General features: G+C 44.5%; 1 protein-coding gene across 2 annotated transcripts; it reads right to left on the minus strand.

Annotated features, from left to right (window-relative positions):
- Positions 1-19,342, minus strand: txnrd2.2 (thioredoxin reductase 2, tandem duplicate 2). Of its 2 annotated transcripts, XR_012963698.1 has the most exons (18): positions 19,259-19,342; positions 18,879-18,944; positions 18,443-18,499; positions 17,943-18,087; positions 16,637-16,711; positions 16,165-16,243; positions 15,786-15,848; positions 15,470-15,540; positions 11,237-11,256; positions 10,594-10,685; positions 10,249-10,423; positions 6,591-6,727; positions 5,178-5,273; positions 4,383-4,475; positions 3,363-3,434; positions 3,014-3,111; positions 2,449-2,638; positions 1-2,418 (listed from the first exon to the last, which is right to left on the minus strand). XR_012963698.1 is itself a non-coding variant. In XM_076150997.1 (17 exons), exons 1-17 carry the CDS (start codon positions 19,332-19,334, stop codon positions 2,515-2,517), a joined length of 1,539 nt encoding a protein of 512 aa, XP_076007112.1. In that variant the 5' UTR covers positions 19,335-19,342; the 3' UTR covers positions 1-2,514. The 2 variants fall into 2 exon arrangements, 1 of the variants encoding a protein (XP_076007112.1); XM_076150997.1 differs by having other exon boundaries at positions 1-2,638.
- Positions 19,343-21,104: the final 1,762 nt, after the last annotated feature.

Here is a 21,104-nt window from a genome sequence, read left to right on the forward strand (position 1 = left end):
TAAATTAATTTTTTCAGATGATCTGATCAGAGCCAGAAAACATGTAGCTTGCTAACTTCATTGCGTCGCATTGTTTCGCATTATTCTTGGTCCTTTTTAGATGTGTATAATTATCTCCCATAATCTGAAAAGCGCATCACAATCTAGTATTTGGGTAAAAATTGACACAGTGCAGTTTTGCAAAAATCGGTTGCGGTCCAGAATGAAGAGAAGGTAAGTTAGGCTCATTAGTAGCTGCTCTGACAGGACGGGAGGCTTAATGAAGCCGAGACATACACGGCAGCGAGCAGGTTGAACACTTTGGCAAACCGCAGCCGTCCATCACTGCTTTATTGATATAAACAACTTGTCTTATCTGTGAGGTCGATGACTCCTGAGGGCAAACCTGCCATCCATGTAAACACACAGCAGATAAACTTATCAGTTTGGCACCAATAAGGCCATGCTGACTTCATCCAAAAGCACACATATCTTTGATACGGATTAAAGGGATTAAATGTATCCAGCTTAGGTCTTATCAACTCACTACTTCATCCTGCCTCCACTCTTGGCTCAGCACAAGGAGGAGAACAGGAAGGCAACAGTGCCACCTTTGGGTGAGGCAAAGTAGTGCAGCCGGAGCGTCTGCTGGTGTGAGCTGTGCAGGAGTTTACTGTAAGCCTAAGGCGTGGAGGGCTCTGACATGGAGGGCCAACGATACAATTTAAATTTACTAATTATATTCAGAGAGAAGAAATATTTATGCTACATTATACTTTTATTTTCTACTACATGAATACATGAAAATGGCTCAAACCATAACCCAAAACCTCATGGAGAGGATTGAGTTGAAAAGCAGATTTTCTTTCCATTTGTTCTCTTACATATGTGAATTCAGCACAAATGTATACTTTCCAAAAACTTAAGATAATTCATTGTTGATTAATTTAGCATCAGCTGGAAAATAAAAATATGGATTTAATTATCTATTTTTAGTCTCTACATTAAAATAAGGTTAATTTGGTCGCCAATGCAAGTTTCAATCTGATTTTCTTTCAACTGAAAATAATACAAAATCAAAATAAATCAAGGTTTTGTTGTCATCTATGTTGAGTTCATTTTGCAACGACAGCAGGTTTCATGTTTTGATTTTGGTGGTTGTTATTGGATCACAAAAACAGTTTTTGAAAAAGTTTTGTTTCCCTCTCGGACAAAAATTCGGCTTGATTTTATATATATATATATTGTTCATTATCATATTTTTGTTACCCTTTTGCTTCTGTGAACAGGACATAAAATAAATCTAAAAGCAGTAAATAAGTCTGTTTGCTTGCAGGCAATTACCCTGAAGTATCAAACAGGTTGATGTATCACAGCACAGACAGTGGACGTGTCGGCCCGCCTGCAGCCCGACTGGACCAGTGTCCTACACATCATCTCCTCATGCTGCAGACTGTGTCACCATGTTTGTTTCAGAGAAATCCAATGGACGGCATGAACACGGCCTGTGATGCAGTTTGAGTCCACGCACAGCCTCTGACAGGCCTGTTTGTTTCCCACTGTATTCTACTGTGGATTAGGAGGGGGAGGAGGAGGAGGGCGTGGGAGGAAGAGGAAGGGGGCTGGGGGTTTTGGCCTGGACTCTTACGGGGCCCTAAACAAGCCGGGGCTCCCTGGCCAGGGCCTGTTGGCTGACTGACAGGCGGCCCACCGACTGTTTGTGTGTGTCCATGGGAAATGGGGCGGTGTCGCGGCGGCGACGGCTCTGGGGCCATCCATCAGTGTCACGGTGGGGGTGTGTATGGTATGTGTCACCTCCAAGACTAATGGACAGGAAGTACAGCCGGAGAAACAACAATATTTGTAGAATATATATTCAGAAAAATGTTCGGCCTGGTCCACCTTTCTCCGATGACAAAAGCCTGAACGTGTTCCTGGATCCTGATTGATGAGTCTGTTTATTTAAACCACCAGCTTTCACTAACCTGAATCTATACGGACACAACCTTTAAATGTATACAAGATCAACGTGACGCGATGCTGAAAACTGGAACCCGTTTTTTTCTAGCCACATGGTGCCGGTGCCAGTTCTGCTGCATGGCCGGCACTCAACTCATCCCTTCTGCAAACCAATCTGCGGTTCCACTAATTGGGGAGCTGAGCGAAGGATATGTGTGGCGTTCCTCAGGCAATGGCCAGCTGCTGGCAGGCAGTTACACTGTTTTCCAGGCTCCTAGCGTAGAATAATAAGTCTGACCCTTTTCCAGGTCTCGCAGGGAACCAAATAAGCAATGTATTTTTGGTGGAAATGCTCAGAACGGTTCAAAATAAGCTTTGAGAACTAGGACGGAGCCAATTCTGTATTGATGGAAACGAGGCGAGAGCGTGCAAGAGAGAGAGAGAGAGAGAGAGACCGAAAAAGCCCAACAAATGTGCGTTCTAAAGAGAGAGCGGACAGCTACGATCTACATCCTCCCTATAACCAGCAGGGGGCCCCGTGTGCTCACTTGCGTTCAGAGACGAGGCGGCTTAACCTCAGCAGCCTGTGACGGTGGCGTCCAGGCCCGAGCGCTTCGTGATGTTGACCTTGGTGACCTCCTCGGCGCAAGTCGGATGGATCCCCACTGTCTTCTGCAGGTGGGAATATGTGGCCCCACACCTGACAAACACACACACACACACAGGTCATTCATGTTCATAAAGGCTTCCATTATTTCTATGAATGGTCAGATAATTTGATCATGTTTCTTAGTAGAATCCTTGTCATCCATGTTGTGGCAGGTGTCTTTTATGTCTAAGTTTCCAAACAGTCGCTGATTCATTCAATGAGCTGCTGCTGTTGGGATTCTCTGAGGAAGCATCTGTTTCTAAAACACCTGCAGTCACTCACACATTATTCTTTCATAACTCGCAGATTACAAGCACTCATAATAAATGTATGTGCTTCAAAATCCGGTGACTTTTCACGAACCGCCACAAGCTTAGAGTGATTAGAAAATGAGCTTTGAGAAGTTATTTATTAATTCCAACTTACTGAAGGCCCAAGGCGAAGCCCTGCGTTACTTCTCCAGCGTTTGGGCCAGTGAAGTGCAGACCCAGGATCTTCTGGTCTCTGTGCCGCTCGCAAATCACCTGCAAAAGGCACAAAATGGCGTCTTTGGTGAGGAGATAAAGGGAAGACGGTAAAGTCTCCTCCTCAAACCGACAGATAACATTTATCACGTGGTTGGTAGTACAGGTTTATTAAATCAGGGTTCTACAGGACTGCATAGTGGTTAAACCATTAGAGAGATCCTGCCCTCACTACACGAACTGTCTGTGTATGTGTGTGTGTGTTAGATAAACAATTAATTAGGGAAACCTGCGGTGTATAATATGCTTACCTTTAAATAACACTGACTGACATCACGCTCGGCCACAGTGAACTCCAGAGGCTTGAAGAAAGCGTGGTACACCTACACACACACGCGCACACACACGCACACACACACACACACACACACACACACACACACACACACACACGGTTCACATCTCACACATTGGTACCTTAAATCTCCATTTAAAACTTTCTGATGTCGCCAAGTGACATCATGAACGCTCAGAGTCGCGGCAGGAAGCACGTTGATAGGTGGGCAAACACACTAAACGTCAATCCTGTTTTCGTCATCACACTGATTCTGATGATTAATAATTACTCACAACGTGCTTACAAGGTTTCTCATTAATTCCTCTCACTGCTGGCGTGTGTGTGTGTGTGTGTGTGTGTGTGTGTGTGTGTGTGTGTGTGTGTGTGTGTGCCATGTTTCTTATGGAGGCAAAGCGTGCTGACACAAGTTGCAGGCCGTGTGCAGCTGTCGGGCTGCAGCTCCTCGTCAGATCTCGCTGTGCCTGTCATCGCCGCGCACACACCTCCGCCCCACACACACACACCTCAATCAGGCCTCCTGCTCACCCGTCCATCACGGCCAGCAGCCCCACCTCCAAGCCGGAGAGCGCTCACCACCACAGGTGTTGGTGAGCATCTGGTGCTGCTGCTTCATGCACGCGAGCACGTAAAACACACACAGATGCTCATGTGTGAGTGTGTGCGTGTGTGTGTTTCTGCTGGTGTGTGTGCAAAGGATTAAATGGTTCGTTTCTATTTCATCACAATGCTGCACCCATTTTATTATGTGAAGTTTTATACAAAAAAAGAGGTTAACGAAGTTATTATCCAATGCATCACCATTAATTAGTGTTATCTGTTCCATTAAATTAAATCAATTTGACTTTAAAGGACCAAAAATGTTTTTCCACTTCTTTTACATTTTCCCTTAGAAGCTGCTGTTGTCTTTAAAAAAATTGAAAAACACCTTGGGTTCACAATTGAAAGTGTAAATGAATATATAAATGAATCTCACCTCTACACCATCTTTGCTGAACTTCCTGACAGCCTCCTCCTCTGACAGACCCACACAGCCGTACTCCAGAGGGGTAAACACTGTGGTAGGCACCTGACACACACACACACACACACACACACACACACACACACACACACACACACACACACACACACACACACACACACACACACACACACACACACACACACACACACACACACACACACACACACACACACACACACACACACACACACACACACACACACACACACACACACGCTGCATTTAGAGTCTCTGTTTTGTTTTCATGTTGTAATTTGTCTTGTGTCTCGTTCTTATTATAATCCAAGACAAGGGATATTTCAATATTTAATCTTGCATTTAATCTTCCATTTCATTTTGATCAAACTGCTTGTGTATATGTGTGTGTGCATTGTGTGCATTGTGTGCATTGAGCCAGCATCAGGTCGGGGAAATCTGCTGAAATGAACCTCGATTAAGAGGGGATGACTTTGTGTAAACACAGGCCTAATGAAACCGATGACATGTCGGGGTAACACACCTCCAATATTCAAAAATGCATTGTGGGAAGTGTTGGCTCGAGCCCTGTTTCAAACTATGAGTCACCGTGATGAGAGGGTGGGACGCACACGAGAGGCTCCAGTCCCAAAATGTCACAAATGTTTAATTTGCCTGAAGCAGAATGTTAAACAATCGTCTCCAGAGGCGGCAGAGACACAAGCTGTGGACAGATGAAGACGTGTGTGTGTGTGTGTGTGTGTGTGTGTGTGTGTATGTGGGTCTTACGTTATCGTAGTTCATGAGCTCATCGCCCTGACCGGCCAGTCTGCGTGCAAGGAGCTTTCCAGCTTGAATGGCTGTAGGGGTCAATTCAGGACGGCCCTGAAACCAGAGACAGTGTCGAAACCTTCAAAACGCTTCACGAGAATAGAGCCATTTTAGTCCATCCATTCTGTCTCACACACACGCACACGCACACACACGCACAGCCTTTCAGCAGATATGGAGTCACATTCCGGACTTTCAAGTTAAAGTTTGGACTGGTGATGTTGTTGTTTTAACACGGTACTTCAGGCTTTACAAAAAACTCAAGTTGCCGCTTGTGTGTTTTTGACCTAATTGATCGAGATGTGTGCCAGAACAAACACACGCACAGAGACACAGGCACGCGCACACACACGCAGCTTCAGAGAGAAGGAAATGTTAACGCTGCGGGTCATTTTAAAAGTCTGACTTTAGCCATAAGCAACCTGTTAAATTACCACCACACATCCTGTTGTCGCAAACATCTCCAGGAGCTCTGCGTGCACCCTCGACATGTGTGTGCATTCCAGTTACTGTTTACACACCAGACAGTCTGCGTCACTCTAACGCACTCTGAAGGTGTCTCCATTTGTCGATGAGAGGACGCACTGAGTGAGATATCAGCCCCGCCCCCTCTCGCCGCTGTGAAAAGCTGAAAGACAGATTGGGCTGAAGCACAACTCATCAAAGCAAGCTGTCAATCAAACTGTGAGCCTATGTGTGTGTGATGGGGCCTGGGAGGCAGGAAGGAAACTCACAGCTGGCTGTGGTGAAAACACAAACACACTCATTACATCCAGCAGGTCTAACCAGTATTAACACGGAGGCCGATGATCGCGTGAAAACACGCATACCTTCTGTCAGATAAAAGAACCAGGGATGTTATTCATGTTTCCACGAGGATAAAGCATATACATATATATATATATATGTATATATTTGTCTATCATGAGGTTGGAATAGATAAGATTGTGAACATCATGTTTACACGATGGCAGACTCCAACCGCACGATAATCCACTGATTTATTCAAGCATGTAAATCTTAAAATCTGACTAAGACGCCCACAGGTGCATTTCCTCTTGCTCTGATTACACATCACAGCCAACTGCTAATGATTCTACGTGCACGCCGCACTCGCAGAGCAGACAAATCATCGGGTACCGAGAACGGTAGGAATCAAAAACAGGCGTGGGAGGACAGCACGGCAGGCAGCCGCTCAGATGAGTTCAGCTGAGCAGGAAACTCTACACTTCAACAGGGGTCCCATGGATCCATAAGGGTCCTTTCTATAGATACGGATGTGGTTACTGAGTTCAGAGGCCAAGTTCTCTGTGTGTGTGTGAGAATCATAGAAGAATGTAAAATAACTGTTCTGCTGGATTTTCTGCTTACCTCGCCGATGTCGCCGAAAGCGTAGATGTTTGGCACTGAGGTGGATTCGTCCTCTCGCACCACTATTTTCCCCGTCTGCTCGTTGATCTGCACGCCAACCTTGTCCAGGCCCAAAGCTTTGGTTTCAGGAGCTCTGCCTGCGTCAATCACCAGAGAACACAGATGATATGATGTTAATGACTCCATATGGTTCATGGAGGAAACGTATACAGGATGGTCAGTGTTTTATGTACACATTTATGAATACATGTACACTGTAACACAAAGTCAATCTCAGTCACCTAGAACATGAACCCAACAGGGTAAGAAAAGGATTCAACCTCTCAACCCCTATTGGGAATCTCTCTCTGCTGCCCAGCGTTCCCTCGACCCCCCCCACCTTCAGCCACCCAGGCCGACGCTCCCTACATCCCAACAGTCTGACTGCAGTGCAGGAGGGCGGGGGGGGGGGGAGGGGGCACGTTGTTCCTCGGCTCCAGCCAGGAAAAGGGTCTCGGGGGTTTGTTATTTTTGCTGTCCGATAGCATCTACATGGGTACCTCGGGACCTGGTGTTTATTATGCTCCCCATGCGGGCAGTGAGGAGCTACGGAGAGAAGGGGGGGGGGGGGGGGGTGGTCCATGGTCCATCGCCATGGAGACTTAGTGTCGACAGCATCACTCAGCTATCCCCCAGGAAGTGGCAGAAATCACACCTTGGGGGTCCTGTGGGGCTGATGGGAGCCTTATCTTCTAGCCCCTCTCTCCACATCACTTCATCCCAAACTCACCGAAACATCGGGAAACTTTAATTTGTTGACAAAAAATGAATTAAAAAAGCCAATTTTAATTTTCCAAATTTTTGTTAAAGAATCTGAAATCTTATAGTCACAGACGAGCCTGAGAGCCTCAACGATTAGTCTAAATACATGACTCAGTCAGCGTCATGAGTCAGCTTCAGCTCATGAGAAGATTTATAAGCTTACTGAATATCCACACCAAATAAAAGCACAAATGTCAGCTTTTAACATTCCGGTCGACTCCTGCTTCTTTCCTGTCTGTCTGTGAGCTGCAGCAGCTCCATTGTATGTCGACGACACAACAACAGAGTGTGGCCGATAAGAGAACGAACGAACACACACACAAACACACACACACACACACACACGCACACGCACACACACACACATATACACACACACATATACACACACACATATACACACACACACACACACACACACACACACAAGAGGCCCAACAGACCCGCTATTTTGACCAAAGCCTGCTGGGCTAATTAGCCACGCCACAACAAGCTTCCAATAAGTTGAAAGGAGAGCAGGACACTTATCTGATATGTCAATGTCAAAAGCGAGACAAAACTTTTTTTGGGAGGAATAGAGGCATAAAAGCTGAAGTGCTTTCAGACTCAGACTCTTTCACTCTTGTGTGCCGAGTTACATGCAGTTACATCAGACGTTTTGTATTATTTAGTTTACGTGCAAAAAAAAAAAGGCCTCGTTTCATTCATTTCATCCTCTGGATTCCCTTACACAGGATTAAGTTACTTTTGTTTGACTGTTTCTGGGTTATTCAAAAAGTGTAAAAGGAGAAAATGCAAGCCATATTTCGGATTACCATTTACTTTGATATTCTGCTTTTTCTGATGTGTGACAATATGCTGTTGTTTTTTTTGAAAGGGGTTGTTATAAAGGATTCCAACAAACAGAAGTCACACAGACCCCAAATCCCACAGATGGAGAGACAAACAGCCATAAGGCAGGAAAACTGTAATCTCCCACCCTAAATGGGAGCTGAAAGGCCAAATAACCTGGAAAAATAAGGGGAAAAACATAAAATCACATCCTCGAGTGCTTCAGAGCAGAGCGAGGAGGAAAACTAATGTGCCCGCTGTCCGCATGCAGACGGGAAGCGTGGAAATGTTCTGTTTCCTGATGTGTTTCTGCCGGACCACCTGGACAGGGGAGCGGCCCTGAGGCCAGGATGGGACGGGGGCAGGGCGGAGGCAGACAGGTCCAGGGAGAAGTCCCCCAGGTCCCCTCTGGCCTTTAATACCTCCGCAGAGGCCTGAGAGCCCAGGCCAGCCTAGTGTAAGGTCACAGTAAAGGGAAGTGTCCTTGTCCTCTCCCACACATCAAAGAGCAGAGGCCTCACTGCTGCTGGTTCCCACTGAGCCGAATGGGAAGCCCACGCCACCGGGATACAGCAGGGTAGAGTGGAACGCCGGGAAACCACACGACACGGGGCAACGTTATGGTCCCCTGAGGGACATTTGTCTGCACTGCTGACCCGTAACACATATCATGATGTCATCATCATCAGACGGTTCTACTGGTGTCTTGGTTGAAAATGAGATAGGCGCAGAAGTGAAGAGATAAATCCTTACAGGACAGAAGTCACGAAATAGTTAATAGTTGACATAGAATCTGTACAATGATGTGTGCATATTAGCGCCTTCCAGACAGATACACTTCACATTTATAAACTTAACACATTGTATTGTCGAACAATTGGTAGCGTTATTCAAATTATTCAACATTTAAGCCCAAGTGGATCTGGATCCGTGATGATAAAGGGGAGCTCCAGGTTCACAGAAATAAAGACCATAACCCAGACTGTCCACAGGGTGGCGCTGTAGTTCGAGGTAAATTACTTTCTATTCCTACGTTATTTATCAAATTGCTGGTGCATCACATTAAAATAGTCGCCTACAGTGGACCAAAATATATTGATCCTGCACATGAAGTGCTGACTTCTAGTGAGATGCAAACACACACACACACTGGCCGTTACATCATGTCAGCGCCGCTCTCACGCTGGAACCATGTGGGAATTCAGTGGTGGCAGGGAAGAGCGAGCGTCATCTCAGCTGCAGGGTCACAACATCCTTGCCGCTGTCACACGCATATGGCCACAACACACCCCTGACCGCAACCCACACACACGCAAGCACACATGCTCAGATAAAGCAGGAGAGCGGCAGAAGATACGACTGTGGGAGTCTGGAAAAGCCTGGTAGTCAGACTTTGGGAAGCACCACGCTGGAGACAAATAAACTGTCAGCTGCAGCCCTGACGGATCTTCCCCTCATTGTTACTTGTTTAGAGTCTAGAACAGGACAAATGAAATGATAGACTGGCGAGACAGAGGAGGAGGGCTGGCAGTCAGCAAGACTGTGGGCAGGCATGGCAGTGACAGATGCGGGCTCAGTTTCCGCAGGGCTGGCATAGGCAGGAAAGCCCGGAGAGGGAGAACAAAGAGGGGAGCGAGGTGACCCGGTGCCTGGGTGCATCCTGCCCCTCTTCAGCCAGAGAGAGAAAGAGAGAGAGCCGGTGCCGGGTGATGAACACTTCCCCTCACTATTCCCATCACTCAGGCTTTATTACTTTGTTTTCAGCCTTGATTCCCCTCCAATCTGCTGACACTGCAATCTATCCAGGAGGACAAGACCTGACGGTGTTGGGGAGAAGGCAGACAAACCGTCGGTTGTTTCAAGGACGAAACGCTGCATCAGAGGGAGCCTGTGATGATTACATGGAACCGGCTCAAGAGTCCTGCTCAGTTTATAGTTTCAGTTACAAAATCTGGGAAAAATTGACCTCTGGCCTGCAAAAGGAGGGACGTGCCTGGATAACACACACACACAGACACACACTCACCTACTGCCCACAGCACAGAGTCAAAGGTGTCCTTCTGTTCGGCGCCCGTTTGGGTGTCGACCCAGGTCACCTGCAGGGCTCCTGAGGAGAGCTTGTCCACTCTCTTGGGCAGACTATTCCAGGCAAACCTGGTCCCATAAGCCTCCATGTAGTCTGTCACAAGACCTGCCATCTGCTGCACGAGCAAAAAGAGAACCAAAGGCTTCAGATGGGAAAACATTAAAACGTTCCCTCATTTCATTACAAATCTGCTTACAACATAAACATCCCGCTTTGTCACGTCGTCATGCTTTTCCTACACTGAAGTACAATTCTGAAGGGTGAGAGCAGTAGATAGGGCAGTACCTGATCAAACCCCCGGAGGGCGATGCTGCGGACCATGACGGTGGCGTCCAAGCCGAGGCCTGTGAGAAACCCAGCACTCTCCAGAGCGACATCTGAGCAGCAGGCTGAGGATCCTTAAAGCAGCATGTGTGTTTGTGTACGATCACTAAAGCAACACTGTCATTCAGCCATCCAGCTAAAGACCTAAAGCCAGATACTGAAGAAAGATCATTCACACACTATGTAAATGTTTGTTCTCTTTGATCTGTCTGTAATGCAGCGATGGTGACTCAAGTACACATTGCTGACATAAAGACTTGACATTGTCTGATACCAACCTTTAACAGTGATTACACAAAATGTTCCAAATAAGGTCATGTCTCCTTTATGAGTGGGAACATTCTGGACACATACAGTGTTCACTTAGCAACTCTGTAAACTGGCTCCTTATGAAACTGCCACTACAGAACACCATTGAACACCAGTTAAACCCTCTCAAAGCTCCTTTATATTAACTTATATGTTTAGTTAGATACACATATGTTCATCTCATCATGGATCTCTATCCTATAGTACAGTATATTGTACACAGTGGACCGAAATAATTTCCTCTCTGAACTATTCACAGCAAACTCTACTGTGGCTCCATTTGGCAGAAGGATACAGCTGGCTCCAACCACCAGTCTGCAAAACACACAGCAGAAACAATAACACGGTGAAGATACAGGTAGTGGATGTGACAGTTTGTGAAACACACTCGGGCCAAATAAAACAAAGTAAATCCAAGGCTAAATAGTGTTTATTTTACATCCCACAATTACAGAGGCGATGAACTGCAAAGCATAGAAGGAAGCGAGGAAGTGAGAAGAAAATGTGGCACAGGGGGACAGTAAAGGTACGTGTCTGTGTGTGTGTGTGTGTGTGTGTGTGTGTGTGTGTGTGTGTGTGTGGTCCAGGTGAATCACACTTCTAATCCAGCCCTGAGATCTGTGGGCTAATTGGGAGTGTTTAGGCTAATCCCTGCGGATGGGGCGCGCCATGTTCAAGGCTCAAGTCGGCCCATCAGCCTGCTGAGTGAAGCCCATCACCCGCATGCATGAGGCCCCTTTACGCCGTGTGTTTACCACGCAGACCCAGACGTGCTCTCTGCCTGACAGCTCGGCAGCCCGCGGCACATCCCGCCCATGTCCATGCAGACGATCACCACTCAAAGCCCGCGTCCGCCTAATGCACAGCTGCACTTAGCACGTATTGTTCAGTGGCTTAGAGAAGATTAGGCCAGGAGATTTAGCTCGACTCCACACTTTCATCACTGAGGAACCGTCTCCTTTCCTTACTGCGTGTTGTTGTGCTCCACATTGGTGTTTGTGTTCCTATGTTATCAGATAATCTCACCACAGACCCTTTAGAGACAAGAGCTGCATTTACTGCTACACAGACAACATTTTATCAGGCTTCATGAAGACCAGAACGATAACACACTGTATATAATCACTGATATACACAATTAGAATGACATAATGAAGTGCTGAGAGCCGTAAAGAACCACAGTGCTTTAGGGTGATGTGGTGCCGTGTAGCAGTCTTTCACATTTAACCACCAAGAATCTGCAGGTTGAGCACCAAGTAACCAATGACATCATGCTACCACATCACATCAAAGTACTTTCAACTTGTGATTGTTTGTAGATTGAAAAACATTAAAAAATACAATTAAGGGCTGGGCAACGATTAAAATGTTTAATCACGATCACATGATTTGCTGCGATTAATCACATTGACACTAATTATTAAATAATGAATTCAAAAAAAGTGTATTGCGCAGTTTTATTTTAAAAGTACTGCAATATGAATAAATGTGCAAAACCATTTGGTTGCAAACACTTATTATAAGTAAGTAAGTAAATAAATAACTTGCTTTTTAACAGCAGTATTCCTTTTACACACTAGCAGTTAAAATATTTATTGTAAATCTGTAAATCAAACTAAAAGTATAAAGTGTGTGTGTGTGTGTGGTTTGAAGTGGCCCACAACAGGACATAGTCAAACACACTGTTCTGCAGATACTGGGACAGAACGCTGGAGACTGTGCGCGATGCAGGGGGCGTGTTCAAAAGGAAGCAGGTCTAGCAGCAGCAGCGATCATACTTCTTGCATCATATCATAGTTACGGAGCGATGCCCAGTAGTCTCCGGTGAGCGCAACAGTTGGCGCCCTCGCTTTTGTAGTCCTCTCCTTATTATAGGAGAGGACTATAATAAGGAGTCCTCTCCTTGTAAATAAGGAGTCCTCTCTATATTCTATAATATAGAGAGGACTCCTATAATAGCCTCTCGCACCATCTTGTGATGGTGCATCTTGAGGGAGGCTCATACATGCGGTCATTCCTTGCGATCCTAAGACCCACATCTTCCACAATACTAATCGGCCTGCAGTTTGTAGCTACTAGCTAGTGAGCAACGGACTTAAATAATGATAAAAAAAAACTGTGTTAATGTGCGAAAAAGTTATTGTCGGCGTTAAAAAATTACTGCGTTAAGGCGATAATAACGCGTTAACTTGCCCAGCCCTAATAAAATCATATAGATATATTATCTGACATATATCTTGAGAGTTCCATGTTCTCTTTTCCATCCAGGTGCTGGACCAGCGCTCGCCTGGAACCTTCATCAGGTCCACCCCACAACTGTTTGACAGTGGAAGCAGCATCTAAATCTCTGATCTCATCCAATACCATCGCCCTGCTGGCCCATGCACACTGGCGTCTCCTGATGTCAGCGGCCTCCTTTGGGCTCAGGGACCTTGGGGCCAAATCAATCAGGTGTGTACACGCTCCAAGGTCCATTAGACACCCATCACTCCCCTCCAAACACAAACAGCCGGTGGAACCTCACCTGCACAGCTGACATGTGCTTCAGCGCCCATACAGGGGGAGCTAATGCTAACCCACAGCTCACCCCTATAGCCTGCGGCGCACCATCCACCTCTCACATCAAAGGACTTCCTGTCTCAAGTGTTTCTGAGTGGATAATTCTGCTTCCTATACCTAGATGTTTTGTTGCGTTTTTGGGCGAGACACTTGTAATTGTTTAACAAACGACACTCAGACCGGCTGCCTGTTGGAGGTTTTGCAAGAGCCTGTTTGAAACTGTACTCGCCTTCCTTTTTGCGAAAGTTAAAGCTTTCAGTCTCTAACCGCTCCTGGACGTCTAGAGAAACTGTTTGTGTAACGACATAAAACAGCACCACTACAAGGGAGAATCATTGGTGGATCTCTGCTGTGGATTCATGCTTTACACATCTCTGAGTTCAGTTGTGACTTATTAGGAAATATTTGATCTTCAGAGATTGACCCAGAAGTTCAAAACAAAACATTCAGTGGAAAAGTGGGTAACAAAAAAAAGTATTGCAGAACTTTGACTTACAGAAAAGTGTTTGATGCCGAGTGACAAAATTAGCTCATTATAGCAAGATCTATGCAGGTTGAGTCAAAGAGTATAAAGGCGGTTTGGACAAATACGCGTCACAGTCCATCAGCTCCGTCCACATGACAACCTGCTGACAATGACTGGGTTTGTACTGCCACCAAGTGACCAAGTGGACAAACTGCTGAACCAACTAAATTACATCATGTCCACGAAGAAGGATTTTAAGAAAAACTAAATTCCAGAGAAACTGATGATCTTCAGGTTTGTCCTTTGCTATCCAAGATATAGGATATACAGGAGGACGCTGTCTGTCTGTCTCCCTCCACTCACCTCCCCTCTGGACCTAATAGTATGTGTCTCATTTCATTACTCAAAAGTCTGCGTTTCCTTTTCAGTCTCAGTTTTCAGTTAGGTTACCTCCAGAGATAAGTGGTTGAATTAAATAATACAATTAAAAACTATTAAAAACCAATGAGGTGAAGACAAGCTACACTCACATGGAGCTCAGATATTGTAATAATTATTTCTTCTTATCCGTCACCGTGAAGCAAACAACCATCATAACCCAGGTAAACCACAACCACCAGTCCGTGTCTCCAGGTTGTGCCAAGAGGAAACTTAAGGCAGAGACCAATTAAGCGAGCGATGACAGGCGCTAAAACGCTGTATTAAAGGGCCTTGTTATGTAAAGGTCAGGATGCACGCTGCTCATCTGAATCATGAGGCGAGGACAGGATGACAGGAAGAGTGAAAAACAAACGGCATGTCTCTGATGAATGATCACAGTGCGTGACAGCGGCGTATGTGTGCGTGTGTGTGTGTGGTTGTGTCATGTCCGCCAGCGGCAGAGCTCAGCAGGCACACAGCAGGAATGAATACTGCAGAGGTTACAGGTTCTGTTTCCTTTAGCTACATTTGTAGTGAAGTGACTCCGGTGAAGCTGCCTGTACTGATGAATCAATAATCCAAAACTCTTTGTGGGTAGAATTTGTGCTACTGTAAACAGTATTACGACATTTGATTCACACAGTGTGAGAATAAGAAATAGCGATTAACTGTAATAAAACTGTTGCAAATGTGTGAACATTAAATTATTATCCGATTCTTTAATGATAATTAATAACTATATACATTTTAGACCTTTAAGCATTACCTTGATATTAATATACTGTTAATATATACAGTATATAAAGATATATTAGAGTCATGTGCACAGTGCGTTTGACAAGTCACACACACACACACACACACACACACACACACACACACACACACACACACACACACACACACACACACACACACACACACACACACACACACACACACACACACACACACACACACACACACACACACACACACACACACCAAAAAGCAGAATAAGTGCTCCTTAAAACGTGTTTGTTCCTGTATTTGTGTGGTTGTGTGTGTGTGCGTGCGTGCGTGCGTAGGCGAGAAGGTGCTCACGTTTTTCCGGGCGACTTCTTCAGCCAGAATATGTCATCGCTGGTGATGCCGTGCTCCATGGCTCCGGGGATCTGTAATAAATGAACTATCAACACTGACTGCAATGTGTTTCCTGCCGTCTCATTTCTCAATAACGTTAAAAATAACAGAGAGGAAACGTGTACTCCTTAACATCTCGGGAGCCACTGATTCATACGTGTGTTGCATGTGAACCAAACCCTTTAATCATCTGAGCACCATCACAACAACCTGCAGGTCACTGCAGCTACCAAGTCAGAGTAAGAGATGACTGCCTGAGGGGGGCGCTCATACTCACATTTGTGGGGTATCTGGGCCGCCCGCCTGTGGCCAAAACGATGTTCTTGGCTGTCAGGGTGGTCTGGAGGAAAAAAGAAACAAATTTAATGGAACATGTTGTGTTTATTTATGGCTCTTTACAAAAGAGGAGTTAAGATGTGTTGCACTAAAGGAGCAAATAGAAAGAGAAAATAGTTTTTAAAACAAGATTGTACGGTTTGTAAAATGGAACTACGAGTCCTGATTTCCAGGAAGTAAAATATCTTCATTGTTATCACATCTTAGGTTTTAGTTTGACTGCTGATTCTGATCCATATTAAATAAATTCCAAACCTTTTGAGATTCTGAATTTCATCATTTCTCAGAACATTTCCTTATTAAGTGAATTGTGTTCTTACCTCTTTCCCTGCTTTGGTCACAGCTTTGACTGTGTGCTCATCCAGCAGGCTGCCCTTCATGTTCAGATACTTCACCTTCCTGTAAACACAGAGAAACAGAAACAAACAGCTGTTTGCAGTATGCAACACACCACTCTACTGGCAGCTTCTCCTTCTGGTTGCAAGCAAGCAGCAGGTTTGGTTTGTTATTTAATGGCTGCTTGGACACAGAAAGAGAGTACATGTAACTTTCAGACGATCCCTTTGTTGACAGCACTGTGTGATGATGCAGTTTAGCAAAACTGCTGGAACTGACATTTTACCATTTTGCATTTTCCATATTGTAAAAGACAACTTAAGTTCAGAATGACGAAGAAAAAGGCTCAGAGTAATGAGGACCGTTTAATTTCGACTGCAGGTTTTAACTTATTTTACTTCTGTGTAACCACACATGCAGCGCTGGAATCAGATCATCCCAGCTGATGTGACTCACTTGTCCTGGAGCTGAACTCTGTGACCCCAGTTCAGAGACCTGACGTGGTTCTGAATGGCATCCGCCATGGTGGACCTGCAAAACACACACATGGGCAAGAGGACGTGTGTTAAGTTCTACTTTAATTAAAGTAAGAAAACTGTCCTCGTCACAATAATAGAATGACATAATTCACAGAGGTTTCTCTTCAATCATTAATTATACAGGCAGGTCAAAGTATGTGAACCTTGAATTGATGTGCTAGATGACAGAATCAGTCATTAATAACTGAAAGAAAATCATAAATGAGGCTCCACTGAGATCTGTGTTTATTGATCACCCTCTTAGAGACCCACTGGCAGTGGAACAGGATCATTTACTGTGTTGATTGAAAAGACATTAAGAATGCAGACACTGATGAGAACAAAGTCAAATATTAATAAATGATCTCGGTTGCTTCAGAAAAAAACATCACATATATCCAGTTCTTCTGAAAAATAATAAATATCACTTCACGTCTACCTGTCCTACCATGATCCCATCACTAGGGGGCACAGTTCATCCATCCTTCTCCTGTTGACCATCATTCTCACACTGATCGCTTCACATGAAATCACATCTGCGTTAACTCTGGGACACGCTCCTTTTTTGGGAGGGTAACATAGTCTCAATGATTACGGGGGTCAGCTTATGCCATGTGCGGTCTTCGTGCAAATGCCAAAACATTACCGCGCCAATAGAACTTTGCAGAAAACACTAACATGGATGGGTTTGTGATGTTGATGTGCCTGTGTTGAGAATGGCTGACTGAACATCATAACAGTTTACGAGCTTAATAGGTTTGATATTTCCCCATTTATCTGAAACAGCAGCCTCAGTAAGGCCGAGAGGATCAGAGAGGGCGGGAGCTGGGTTTGATTATCCTCTTCTCCTCCTGAACTGGAGCCTACAGCAATACTGACTTGCCAAGATAACTTGATTCCTGTTAAGAGAACTAAAATGGCTCTTAAGAGGTCATGAAGCTGTCTTAGACTGCCTCAGGCCTCGATTGAAGAGAAGAGAAGAGAAGAGAAGGGACTAGAAGAGAAGAGAAGAGAAGAGAAGAGAAGAGAAGAGAAGAGAAGAGAAGAGAAGAGAAGAGAAGATAGTGGGGGAGAGAGAGAGGAGGAGAGGAGAGAAGAGAAGATCTGTTTTTCTTCACACATAACAACAATTCTGTCTCTCTTAGCTGTGTTCAAATACCCTTAAATCCAGAGTTCAACGGAACCATTTGGCTGTTACCATGTACAAGCACCTGAACACAGCGTGACCCTCGGTGTGAACCTACCAATCGTGGGATACAGGCCCTGAGATGTTCCAGCCATACTTCTGCGCATCCTTGACTGCAGTGCCGAGCAGAGCAGTCTGATGCATGAGCTTCTTAGGAATGCAGCCAACATTCACGCAAGTTCCACCAAGACCCCATTTGGTGCCTGTGTGGAAACGTTTCTTTAGATTTCCCATCAAAAGCATCAAAGTATTCCACAGTATCAATTCTACAGCCAACATTGTGTTTTGTACTATTTACTACTGACAGAATTTCTACTTTTACTATTTAAAAATGTTTACTGTGGAAATTAAGCTAGAGAGAAAAAAAGAGAAGAAGAACAGAGAGAAGCTGAATCTAAAAAGAATATAATTCATTGTATAGTAAGTTAAACCTGTTTTAACCCCGTCTTTTCAAATCAAAGTTTCAAACTTCACTATAACAACCCTAATACTTTGTTCCTTTTTGTAATCAAATAACACAGAAGGTCCAATACACAAGTTTTTTTTCTTTTTTTGTACCTTTGACAGACGGCTCCACGTAATCTAGGACAATCACTTTCTGTCCCAACTGTGCGGCTGTAAGCAGCAGATACAAAGTCAGGGTGGACAACACAACATCTGCATGTCCTGATATGACACACTGGCAACACATGCTCCACTTTCCAACTCCTCAAACAATTCATAAAGTTTTGTCGTATCTTATGTTAATCAAACAGAAGTTATTTCCCGCCAAAAAACACAACAGATAATTAACAAATAGAAGAAGAATAAATAAAAAAAAAAGAACTGATGGTTTTGTGTTTTGGGCAGCGCGGGACGCCCTGTTGCAATTCCTACGTCGGCCAGCAGATGCCGCCGTTTCCACGCGTCAAACCTCAGTATTGGTCAGTATTGATAATGTGTGTGTGAAGGTGAGGGTGATTAGTAGGGCTCAGTATTTATCAATCAGCCTCACCTTCTTTGGAGCAGGCGAGTCCTCCCGAGCCTCCGCCGACCACCAGCAGGTCGTACTCATGTTTCCCTTCAAACACAGTTATATAGCGTTATATAGCGTTTACCTCTATAGTTTCATGTCCTTTACACAGTATGTGACCTCTATAATTAGCAATAGCAACGCGCACAAAGCATATTCAATTTGCTATCACATAGAGCGCATAAAACTCCTCACATTTCGTTGTTTGTTATTCAACCTAATAGATGTAGTGAAGTATCAGACGCGCCTTCTGCGTTTCTGAGCTGACGGGAGTAAAAACCCCATATTTTCACTCGGTTCTGCTCTGCGTGTTGACAACAAAAGACGCCTAAATCCAGCGATGTCAAAGAACACAACGTTACCTGTCAGGGCTCTTGTCAAAATGTGAAAACAATCGGTCTTCTTCCACCGGTGCCTGCCTCTACAGAGCGCAGCCATGTTGTTGTTACGAAAGGACCCCAGAAGGACACGGGTGCCCCATGAAATGCCGGAACGAAATTCAGATTTTCCTCTTTTTAATTCCAGGTATGCAGGAGAACAGCGTCGGTATAGCTTTAGCTTGTTTAATCATTTAAATAATAATAATAATAATAATAATAATAATAATAATAATAATAATGATGGTGATGATTATGATGATGATGATGAAAAAACGCTTCTTTTGAACTTACAACATGGTTCTGACTAACACTTTGCATGAGCTTCTGTAAACTGCAGGTGATAATATGACTCCTTATACTGTATGTATGAATTTTCTTTTTGGATAGATAAGATCCTATTTTAAACACGTGAAAAAACAAACAGTGCAGTGTTTGTCTCTGTGCTGACTGTTGGCTGAACACGTGTAACACCGTAGCTGTCATATAAACTGCATTTTCTTTCAACAATTTTATACCACAATGCAAATGTACAAACTTCAGTACTTGTGACTTGACTCTCTTGACTTCGTTCTCAACTTTGAACTTGAGACTTACTCGTTGAGACGTAGTCGCAAGGTTATTTCTGAACAAAGTGGGGAAGCTGCTTTTTTTTTTTTGGAGTTATTACAGAACACGTTTATAAAGGTTGTCCCATCTTTGTATTCAACTCCATCACTGCCACGGTACAGTAAAGCTCCTTTAGGACCTGCATGATGTTGACCGTTATGGCCGTTTCAGTCTTCTTCCTCTCCCCTTCCCCCAGTCTCATTCTCAGCCATGTCAATAGACTGGAATAAGCTGCCAAGGGGACCACATTCTTTATGAATCGAACCAAATGTTCAGGCTCGCTGAAGTTAGTCCCCTCTTTCCCTTCCACCAAAGCTTTTAGTTTGGGAAAACTCTTTCAGAAGGGATGGAAGGGCACAGTAAAGTAATGCATCTTGCCATATATATCACTTCTGTACATACATCAATAGCACAAGTACCTTTTCTCCAACTGCCTCCTAAATTGTCAGAATTACTTTTTGTTCGCATTACCAAATTCTATTAGTGTGAGATGTGAATGCGACACACTCTGGCATGTTATTGACAACATCAGCAGCATGTCATGGTTCTTGATGCCACAGTGCTCCTCATAGTGATGCCATCATACACAGCTATTGATGACATCATTCGTGTAATGGTGTCATTTGATCTGCGTTGTCTCAGGTCCAGCTCTACACAACCTCCTCGCGGGAGAAGAGAGCCAGCAGCGGGAAAGTTCTTATTAAAGGTGATAAGGAAAGCGGCCCAAAGTGAAAAACCTGCACGTCTTGGCTGATTTTGCTGGTCTAGCCTGCTAAAATCAACAACTCAGTCTGAGGGAGGAATATAAAGCAAGCAAACAAACACAACAGAAAGGTAAGCACTAGATGGTATAAAAATGCCTGTGTGCGCTGACACAATGGTGCACTTGTGTGTGAGGACTGAGAATAACAGAATGGAGTAGAGGCTAAAGTGGCTGTCGGACGGGGTTTCTCACAGTTATGGGATTGCAGTCAGAATTACGTGCTTTTGTTGGGGAATCACTCTCCGTATCTACGGCCTCTCTGTGTGGCATATTTGTGACGTTTACACTCTTTCAAAACGATTATTTTGTCCAGTCTTTTCCTGACATGGAGAGAACAAGAGAGAGAGAGAGTATGAGACTTTTTTGAGGGGAAAGATATTCTCGTCTTGTCCTCTGTATTGTTTTGTTTACATGGTTGCCATCAGGTTTTTCAGTCCATTTTTGGTTTTGCGCAACATA

Source organism: Genypterus blacodes, unplaced genomic scaffold (genome assembly GCF_046128005.1).
Source record: "Genypterus blacodes isolate CSIRO-AG114 ecotype Tasmania unplaced genomic scaffold, CSIRO-AGI_Gbla_v1 ptg000053l_1, whole genome shotgun sequence".
NCBI lineage: Eukaryota > Metazoa > Chordata > Actinopteri > Ophidiiformes > Ophidiidae > Genypterus > Genypterus blacodes.